The sequence below is a fragment of the Triticum aestivum genome, chromosome 2B (assembly GCF_018294505.1).
Source record: "Triticum aestivum cultivar Chinese Spring chromosome 2B, IWGSC CS RefSeq v2.1, whole genome shotgun sequence".
In the NCBI taxonomy this organism is placed as follows: domain Eukaryota; kingdom Viridiplantae; phylum Streptophyta; class Magnoliopsida; order Poales; family Poaceae; genus Triticum; species Triticum aestivum.
In genome coordinates, this window is record NC_057798.1 from 192957014 (window position 1) to 192967994 (window position 10981).

The following is a 10981-nucleotide window of genomic DNA, read 5'->3' on the forward strand; positions in this document are numbered from 1 at the left end:
GAGTTCCGATGGAGGAATCTCCGGCAATCTTCGATATACCGAAGCCCTGTTGAATCTGGACGAGAATCCGGACGAGTTTAGGGCGTGGTATGCAGCATCTAGCTCGGATGTCCTTTGGAGGATCCAACCGTTGATTTGCTGCGGAATTCCCTTATCTACCACCTGCCAAAAATTCAGCTCGATCCGACCGTTCAAACTCCGGAAAACTTCCGATTAGTGCATCATTTTTTGGATCTGTTTTCTGAGCGAAAACGAATCTGACCCGAGTTCGTCTTTTTTATGAACGGGATTTCAGACATCCTTTTTGAAGGAAGTTTTGTATGGGGTATTTTGTTTTCTTCCCGAACACATCCCGCTAACTTTAATATCTTTTGAACATGATCTTCAACATCATGCTGGTGTCAAACCAGTCCGACAATATTGCTCCACGGCTGCCGACCTGCGCTAGACACGTCGTCACTTTGTTGACCCAAGCTCAACTTCTTCGGATCATCATCTTGGCAAGCCGAACAAGAGTCCGACATCGCGAAGGATAAATCATCACCAACATCGCCGCCCCACGGATTACACGGAGCGGGCATACCGGCATCGCCGCACGGTCGCTTCATCAAGCTGGCATCGACCACGTCACGACCTGCATCGGCAGGGCCGCACTATTGCTTCTTCAAGCTGGCGTCCATCACGCGAACCTACTCCGGACACTTCGGCGTCACTAGCCGACCAGGCATGGGTGCGTGGATCGAGTCCCAATTTTGAGAATCACCTTCCTTCGGATTGCTACAACAAATAAACCAGGTGCTATTAATCCTAGTTTTTCTTTTTGCTTGTTTGGGTTAAATTTTTCCCAAGGAATTATTACTCTGGTTAGTCCAGCATATGTACACAGATCTATCAAATGGTGGCCGCATTATCGACGGTCGCATGATGGTTCGGTCAGTTTCCGTACACAGTTTGGCGAACGCCGCATCCGGAACTCGGACCGACCTGTGAATCCAGGCTTTGCCACGCCTTTATTGCATTACGCCGACGACCTGCATCGACATCGACTTCGGCGCCAGGCCATATTTTTCTTTTACTACTCACTTTGCATAAATTATTTATTATGCAACATTTTTTTAATTCCTATTATTACTATTATCCCCGGTCTGCACTATTTTTTGTGCACAGGAAAATGATCCAGCCGGACTATATCCTTTTGCGCCACCTCGGCTGGACGGGGGGCTTCGTCAACACTTCATTACCCCATGCCGGGGACTTCTGCATCACCCTGCCATCCTGCATTGACCGTGCTATGTCACCACTTCGGAGTGCCGAGCTCTTTGCTTCGCCACCTCGGGACCGGCTCTGGGATGGAACCTTGTCCCGCATCAAGCTTGGACCGCGTCATCAATACCGAACACATTAACCAGCTAAGTTGTCTTCATGCTCAAAGTTTTAAATTTGTAACTTGTGTTCGGTTCGACCAAGCATTATACTTTTTTTGGAAAAAAAGTTGCTTGTAAAAATTTTCCTTGTCCAAACTTTGTTTGCACATACTTGACGCGCTACCCGCGCTCATTATACCTGGAGGCTTCTTTAACAGAAGCTTATTAATACGGGCTTTATGCCCAACACATGTGTCACACTTCCGCATGTACCTTTTATTCACTATTATATGCATCGATATGACTTATGTTTTGACCAAGCTGGGTTGCCTGGCTCCTGTGCTTACCCCTACGTTCCCGATTGTTCGGCTAGGTGGTAAAGGGAGCACCTCTGCGATTGTTACTGCCGGGTCAGCCGGATGTGTACCTCAGACTAGGTGAAGCCGAAAGCTAGCGTTCTTAAGGGAATATTCGGTCGGTGAACTAAAAGATGATTTTTAATTATTTATCCATCTGCCCCCAGATGATTTTCTGCTTTCATAGCAGCTTTGACATGCACTTTAGGGCATGCATCCCAGCGAAAGGAACCCTTAACGGAACTATTCTCCCTGGAAGATGTTTTTTACTACCCATGTAATATAACATAACTAGTTGGGCACTTGTCTGATACATCACTAATGACCCCTACACCTTGTCTCCATGCATACCATGGTTCTTATATAACCACCAAGGTATTCGGACACACTCCGGACTATTGGGTCCTGAGGTCGAAGCGAAAAGGTCCGCTATGACAAACGATCTACAATCCGGCTAGAAGGCATTCTACATGTCACCTTACATTATATAGTCAACTTTTACCCAAGTCACTTGGGGGCCCTTATGTTATTTGAGCCGTTTCATACTAAGTGTTTTTCTTCTTAGTCCTTGCAAAGTTTTTATTATTTATCACTCCTTTTCTCGACACGAGTGTGCGGTCACTAGCCGAGGAGCCTAATTTCTCTCTCGAAATCGCTAGAGTTTAGTTTTCTAAACTTGACTAATCCGTAGGCTGACCCACTTGACGTCTTGAGATAGGATGTGTCATGTTAAAGCACGGCAGAAGCACTTTTTTTTCTACAGTCCAATTTTCGGATTGGCACCGAACACTTGATCTTGTTCGAACGTCATGTTTTTACTGACGTTTTTTGGTTTTCCAAGATTTTGGCACTTTTAAACTATTTGTGTGTTTTTAGCACAAGTCTCGCAGTGCAACGCCGGACACCTTTAGAGATTCGGCAAAAACATTCTCGGATATTGCTATATATGCATCGGTTTCGAATTGTGTATTCGGTCAATAGTTGGGTTGCCCGGCTCCTGCGCTTGCCTCCTATGTTCCGCTTTGTTCGGCTAGGTGTGCAAAGGGAGAACCACTGCGATTGTGCTTCCAGCTCACATGGTTAAGCACCTCAATGGAGAAAGCCGAAAACTGACTGTCACAATAAGCGTAAACTGGTCGGCGATCCGATGACGGCGTTAAACAACGGGCCATTCATAACAATGGCCGAAGTGTTTACGGCTTGACCTCGATTGTCGCCGAACACTACCGGGGGCTATTAACTGGCCTCCCAAACTAAATCCTCGATATTTTGCTCTTACATTGGAGCTGAGGTTTCATGATCATGCTTAGCATGACAACCCAAAGAAAGGAACCGATAGCGGGACTATTTTCTTTGGAAGACATTTCTTCTGTTAAACAGTAATATAACATGTCTCTCCGCGTACCTTTGTTTATAAAACCGTATGGCCAGATTCCCTTGTTTGTTGTAAATCTTTGCCCTCATAAAGACTTTATAAAGTAGGACAAACACTCCTCGGCTACCGGCCGAGGAGGTTAAAGCCCATGGTCGGTCAACAAAGTTTTGTACAATGCGGATCCGAGCATTAATGACATAAAGTACTTGGATACATTGAATCATTACACATAATTTGTGATTTTACTATGGATATTGATCCTTAATTCGGCCACCCGTGCCCGCATTAAGGCTCGGGGGCTACTGGGCTTCAGGCTTATTATTTACAAATATTAAAGGGGCACATTGATCCCCTGATCTGGTGTTGCCACCCGACCAGTGTCTCGGGGGCTACTGCATTGCTTGTTCTATGCAGAAAATCTTAAGTGCAATACAGTTTCCGAGGAGATTTTGATCCTCAGGTTGGTCAGCCGCACCCAACCTGAATCTCGAGGACTGATCATGCCGCTTTTTGTGTCCCGAAGTATTCTGCCGAGCTAGGACTTGATCCTCAGACCGATTTTGCAAATCAACCTGAGTCTCAGTGGCTACGGGGATCAGCGGTCTTATGTCATCCTTCAGGTGCATCTCGGTTTTTAGACCGATACATACCTTGAGGGCTACTGGCTATATATCTCGTCAGAGAATAAATTACATCAATAAAAAACATTGACCAAAAATCAGCCGACGACCGAGGTGCTTAACCACCTCGGAAGTAGTTCGACATATAGCTCGGATGCAAGTGGCTGGCTCCTTAGAGGGCATTTCCGGCGTTAAGCTCGGTTAAACTCCTTCAAACTTCTTTGAACCAAGGTGATTTATGACACCTCGGATAAAGTCCGGCGTTGGAGCTCGGATACAGTTCGGCGTTGGAGCTCAGATACATAGTCCGGCGTTAGAGCTGGGAAGCAGTCCGGCATTGGTGCTCGGCTGCAAAAGATACCTCGAATGCAGTCCGACGTTGGAGCTCGGACGCAAGAGGACCTTCCCACCCGGGAACAACTTCAAACCCGAGGCATGGCATAAAAATAACAAGGCATTGATAAAGGCCGTAAACTTAAAGGGGATCCTCGGATGCCCAACGCGTAAACTCGTCGAATGCATTTCGGCGATCCTCAAGATAGAAGATGAGAAGATTTGTTGAACCAGTTTTCAAGACCGGCAACCAAAGATGAAGAACAGTTCGAAAGAATCGAGGAGCGTCCCTAACTTGAAGACCGGTTCAGGGGGCTACTGACGGTGTCCTGGACTAGGGGGTACTCAACGCGTCATCTCCCGATCAGTTGGATTGGGCCGATGACCCCCATGGCCGTATACTCATGGGCCAGTCCGGACAGCTGCCACATACAAGGAAGAATCAACAAGACTTGGCGATCAAGACAAGGACTCCTCCCCCACCGGCGTATTCGGCTAGGACTCTTGTTATCCTAGGCCTCTGGTGCATTATATAAACCAGGGCCAGGCTAGTCGATAGACATATACAACAACAATCATACCATAGGCTAGCTTTTAGGGTTTAGCCTCTACGATCTCGTGGTAGATCTACTCTTGTACTACCCATATCATCAATATTAATCAAGCAGGATGTAGGGTTTTACCTCCATCGAGAGGGCCCGAACCTGGGTAAAACATCGTGTCCCTTGCCTCCTGTTACAATTGATCCTAAGACGCACAGTTCGGGACCCCCTACCCGAGATCCGCCGGTTTTGACACCGACAAGTGGTGCTTTGGACATTAATTGACGGTCCAAAGTAGGTCGAAAGCTTGGGGCTTTTTTTGTGTTACCGCATTCTTCACCAAAGTTTGGCTAGATGGTTATGTACAGTTCAGAGTGAAAGCTTGGTTTTCAACAGGGGTCAATGTTGGTGACTGCGACGTTATTTTCCTCATTGGAGGCGTTTTCCGAAGATTCTGCTCACTACTCCTCGGGCTACGGTCACGTTGGTGCTGGTGGTCTAGCTTGGTCAATGCCTAGCGGTGTTGTTTTACCTTTTTTTGGCTTTCGGTCTAGTTTCCTCAATAAGCCTGGTCACTCTATAATTTTTTGCCTTTGAAATTGACAGAGCACCTTCCTTGCAACTAACAATAAAATAAACTAATGACATTTTCAAAATACTTTTCGACAAATCTACACATAAGTCAAAAAAATAAACTAATGACATTTTCAAAGTTTCTATATAATTGTTTAAAACAATATCAACAGTCAGAGTTTTAATAAATTTCTAGACATAAGTCAAAAACATCACCTATATACTATTGGTGATTTTATTTTTACAAATAAGTTTTCTGCGGCTATTTTTTTCAGATGTTCCTGCAAAAACTCGAAGGCGGATGCCTATTTTGCCATACAAAATAGGCTGTTTTTTTTCTTCTTTTTCTTAGCCAAAGTTGATGTGAATGGTGGAAACATTTTCATGTTCCAAAGCAAATAAGGAGGTGAGAAATATTGGATGGTAAGCAAGTTTAAATTTCATTCAACAAACAAAAGAAGGAGATCTTTTTTTGCGGGCAATAGATTTAACCTATCTGACATCTACAAATCTTTATAACCTTTGTCACAACAACTAAAAAATACATGCAACATTATGTTGTTATATCCCAACATAATAAAAATAAAAAATCTTCATTAAAGGTACTTACAAGATATAGTTTTTCACCCATTTGATTAACAAAAATGTTCCAAATGGGGTCTAAACCAACAAGGTGTGCTAATGAAGTTAGTGACTGTTATTTCCAATATTGATTATTTTGCATAAATTATAACTTATTTTTGCGAGAGATATTCTTGTTTTTATATGGGGAGTAAACGTGACGCCGAAAGTAATGTATAACAAAACGAGAAGGAGTTAACAATATATAGTCATTTTGTTACGTAGCTTCGGTTAACGTACTTCTCCTAAAGCGCCATGCATTCAGGGTATCAAGTAATATGTTATAAAAAGTGTATTTGCTAGATTTGCATTCGAAAGTAGTTTTGAATGGAGTGTCAAAAATACTCTTGTACTATTTTTGCTACATACAACTTAAATTTATGTAAAAAAATCGATCCAAAATACAATGAGGTACCTGAAGATATTTGTGTGCGTCTGGCTTTGGTACCTGAGGAGTTAGGTAGCTTTAAGTTGCTTGAAGAAGGGATGGTCACGTCATGGAATAGTCATTTTCAACTCGATTCGGAACTAGCGAAGTCAAATATAGTTCATAACACCATGGAGTATCTCAGCAGCTTGTCCTTGACCTGCAAGTCTGCTCATCTGATAAAAAAGAAGAAGGTATGCTGATCAGCACTCACTGCTCCCAACTAATATACCCGCAAGTCGTTTTCTGCTCAACTTGCAACAAAGCAACCGCCTTGCCGATAGACACATCCCACATCCACATGATAGATTGCATGCGATCTCTGACTACGGAGCTCGGTGACGTGGAGCTAGCTAACCCTAATCAAGCACAACCACCACAATAAACATGTCAAAATAAAGGGCACGGGGATGTTTCCTGACCACAGCCGTTCGCCGGTGAGTGGTGACCTAACACCTGCCGTACCAGGTCGACCGTGCGTCAGAGTGACCTGACACCGCGGTACGGCGACGGACGCTCCTACGCGAGCGCGTGCGCGCTCAATCCATCACCAAACGGCCAACTAGGGACTGATGTATGGCCTCTTCAGGAGATCAGCCAGTTCGACGAGATAGGTGCAGCTGCGCTGCAGAACCGAGCGACCAGTTATCGAGTCATCCAAAAACACTTGCGTTTAGGTTCGCTGTAGCACAGGATATCTCGGTGTGTAGGCTGAGTAGCATGTATTCATATGCTACATTTGGACAGCAGGTTCCGGTACAATCTTTTTTTTTTTGGGAAAAGGAGGCTAAACCCCCGACCTCTGCATCAATCGATGCAAACCAATCTTCATTAATTATTTCACAAATGACTGACAAGAAAATACATCAAGCCACCCAAAGTAACCACTCACACCTATAAACTCGATAATGTGAAGTGCTCTCACCTCACATATCTAAAACTGGTATCGTCGCCGATCCATCCACATAACGTGTTGGGACCAATAGCCGGTGCAGTAGATCTAAAGCGCGCACCACATGCACACGTTTTAGAAGCCAGAAGCAGACATCATCCTCGGACCGCTGACCCATCTTTAGGATAGAGATTCACATCATCCTTGCCAATCCAGACATCTGTCGACGCCACTACGGCGCTACCGCCCTGCGCACATTCATCAAGACGCGAAGACTCTGAAAGATCTGTTGTGCGTAGCACCTGCCGACCAGGCATGACACAACGTAGCACCTACCAGCCAGGCATGACTTGACATATCCACCGATGCTTCGTGCAAGACTTAATTAGTCGCTCCACCTCCTGCCTCTGTCTTCCAGCGCTGATCCACAAATGATGCTCCCAATAGAGTAACGACACCGCAGTAACGCCATCGTCCGATCTGGATGTCTAGATCTTAGGGTTTTCCCCGAAGCAGCACGAGTGAGTCGACATAAGTTACACGATGATGCCTTCATCATGGTAACGACGCAAGACACCGCCATCGGCTCGGTTTTTACTGGCAACTCTGCCTACCCAACTCGCAGCCGGGACTAGATGACGGATCTGGAGATCAGACCACCCAACCTCAGGCTGACCATCTCCGGTGAAGGAGGCGGCCACCACCGCCACGCCCAAGGACGGAGTCCCCGAAGTCCTCGTGAAGCGAGTCGATCCCAGGGGCAACATGCCGTTGAAGGGACGATACATGACATCAGCAAGTGCGGCCCGCCCGAAGCCATCTGGACCCAGATCGTATGCCCAAGCAGCCGCCGCTGAACGCCGCCGCCTGCCTGGCCGCCGCCGCCTGCCTGGCCGCCGCCGCCCCGCACCACTGTTGTAGATCCGGCCATCATGGACCGCCGCCGTCCTAACAGAATCGTTGGCCGAGGAGAAACGCCGCCCCCGCCACTGCGGCACACAGTCTTTGCCTGCGACGCCCCTGGCGGCGGTGGCGGGGAGGGGCTGTGCGCCGGAGTGAACGAGAGACGGCCGGTGGGGGCGCTCCGGTGCAGCGCGGCGGCGCCGCAGGGGAGCAGGAGGGTTAGGAGCTTCGTGAGATGCGATCTGGAGGTACAATCTTAGAGCCTATTTTTAGAGCAAAGTAAACAAACAATTAGAGCTTGAAATGTTTCACCGACCATATCATGTCATCACTCATGTCTCCTCAATATTCTAAACTAATTTAACTACACATAACAAGAGATGGATAGGCAGAGGAAGTGAGTAAACAACCACCGAGATGCAGGTGACCTACCAGGCCACCAAGGCACCAAAGTTCAGAACACTACTAGTGTCTACCGCAAACATGCATGCATGTTATACCCGCCCGGCTGCATGTAGGGTGTAGCATTTTGGCTATAAATACCAGCCTTCTTCTATTTCCCAGCCATCACACCAAGAACCAGAAGCACACACGTACGGCCTCAACCATGTTGTGCAAGAACACCTTCCTTGTCTTCCTTGTGGCGCTGCTGCTCTCATGCAGCTCCATGAGCAGTGCAGCGCGGCACCTAGAGGAGGCTGTGCCCAAGAAGGAGAATCCACCACATCCGATCGTCACGGAGCTGCCAAAGCCCCAACTCCCGCTGCACCCTGCCATGCCTGAGCTGCCAAAGCCTGAACCACCGCACCCTCTCGTGCCCGAAGTGCCACACCCCGTGGTGCCGGAGACACCAAAGGAGCCTGAAGTGCCACACCCCGTGGTGCCGGAGATGCCAAAGCACGAGCTTCCACCACACCCTGCTATGCCCGAGCTCCCCAAGCCTGAACTGCCGCATCCGGCTGTGCCGGAGGTGCCAAAGGACACTGAAGCGCCACACCCCATCGTGCCAAAGGAGCCTGAAGTAACACACCCCAAGGTGCCGGAGGTGCCAAAGCATGAGCTGCCACCGCACCCTGCTATGCCCGAGATCCCAAAGCCTGAACTGCCGCATCCGGTTGTGCCTGAGGTGCCAAAGGAGACTCAAGGGCCACACCCAATCGTACCGGAGGTGCCAAAGGAGCTCGATCTGCCACGCCCTGTCATGCCGGAGGTGTCACACCCTGTCGTGTCGGAGGTACCAAAGGAGCCTGAGCTGCCGCACTCTGCGATGCCAGAGTTGCCGAAGCCTGAAGTGCCACACCATGGCGTGCCAGAGGTGCCATCGGAGCCCCATGTGCCGCACCCTGAGGTGCCGAAAGAGCCCGAGTTACCGCACCCTGCTGTGCCAGAGGTCCCGAAGCACGAAATGCCGCTGCCCCCCAAAGCCGAGCTGCCTCCGAAGCCCGAGTTCCACTTTCCGGAGCCAAAGACCAAGCCATGATCGGACTAGCTACATCCACGTACTGCATGTTATCTAAGTATTAATCTATACAGTACTATACATGTGTATGTGTGTGTGCGCGCGCGCGCGTGTGATTGTTATACTAGTATACACTATATGTGCGCGCGCTCGTGTTGTGTACATGCCGTTAGAGCCTGAGCTCTAGTTCCCGACCGGAGTGTTCTGTCTGCGAGGTGTTGCATGGTGCAGCTGCTCAATCTTTTTCCATCTTCCCTTTACATGTATACACGATGTATATGATATGTACATATGAATATGTTTTTGTGTTTGGAGTTTATTTTATATTGGATCGGATTTTGTGTTTGGATTCACATATGTGCGTCACTAAACACTTCTTATGTTTTGGCTATATTATGCGCGCCTAGGACAAATTTTATTTTTGCGCAGACACATTTTTCTTTTTGGTCTTTTGTATTAGTAGTAGAGAAGACCTGAAAGCCCAGGTTTCATCCGAAGCATGATAAGATAACAACGTCTCTAACCAAAAGCTAGCACCGGGGATTGCAACCAGGTTGAAATAAGCACTTCTGATGGGCGTCTCTGGCGATTCGGACGGCGGCGCCGGCGCCGCACCCCCCCTCCCCGATGCTCCCTCCGCCTCCGCTCCTTCCGTGCCGGCCGGTGTGCCCCCCGCCCTGGCGCGGCCGCAGCAGCCCCTCCCCCCGCCCGCTCCGGCGTTGGTCGGGCCCGTGGCGCCCTCCGCGCCCCGCTTCCGATGGTCCGACTGCGCGGATGACGAGCCCTTCCCGCCGCCCGCTTCCCCCTCCGCCCCCTCCGCCTCGGTCCCTCGCCGCGCCGTGGTGCTTTGCCGGGCTGGTGGCTGAGCCCCCCTCGTGCGGGGTTCTGCCGCCGCCTCGCGGGTGTCGCGGCCACCGTCGACGCCCTCGAGCCAGCCTCGGGCGGACGGTGCCAAAGGCAGGGCCTTGGCTGGTGGCGCGGCTCGCCGCCGGCGCGGTCTCACCTGGGGCGTGGCTGGCCGCTCTGACCGGGGGGCTGCCCGCTCCTCCTGGTGTCGCCCGACGGCGGCGGTCCGGCCGGTGCCCCCCTGCCCTCTGCGGCCCTGTCTCCTCCACCGGCGTCGGCGGTGCCCACGAGATTCTCTCCCTTCCGCCCCTTCATAGCTTGTTTCGGGACGTCGGACATGCGATTCTGCGTTGCGTGCTCCCCTCCCGGTGACCTGCCGGCTCGTGCCGGCGGCGACGGCGGCGCCTGCCCTGGGCAGGGAATCCCTTCGGGCGAGGGTGCGTGCCCGCCTCGTGGGCCAGGCCGCCCTCGCTCCTGGGCTCCTGGGCCCCGGCCCGTCCCTGCAGCATGGCCTGTCGGGTGGCCTGCCCCCCTCCCCCTGGGCTGCCAATCAGCCCAGGGAGACAGTTTGCTTGATCTGGTTGCCCTGTGGCCTCCCTTGCCCCCCTGTTCTCCTCTCCGCCGCCTCATCCCGTCCCCCTGACCCGATCCCCCACGGCGCCGACCCAAT

The 10981-nt window shown here is 50.0% G+C and overlaps 1 protein-coding gene across 1 annotated transcript; it reads left to right on the plus strand.

The window, feature by feature from the left end:
- The first annotated feature begins 8558 nt into the window (after positions 1 to 8558).
- On the plus strand, positions 8559 to 9784 carry LOC123041036 (protein PELPK1). The gene has a single exon (XM_044463737.1). It carries the CDS (start codon positions 8614 to 8616, stop codon positions 9484 to 9486), a length of 873 nt encoding a protein of 290 aa, XP_044319672.1. The 5' UTR covers positions 8559 to 8613; the 3' UTR covers positions 9487 to 9784.
- The last annotated feature ends 1197 nt before the right edge of the window (positions 9785 to 10981 follow it).

What these genes read in the sequence shown, in the direction of transcription:
- LOC123041036 (XM_044463737.1), top strand. Translation starts at nt 8,614, where the DNA reads ATGTTGTGCAAGAACACCTTCCTTGTCTTCCTTGTGGCGCTGCTGCTC.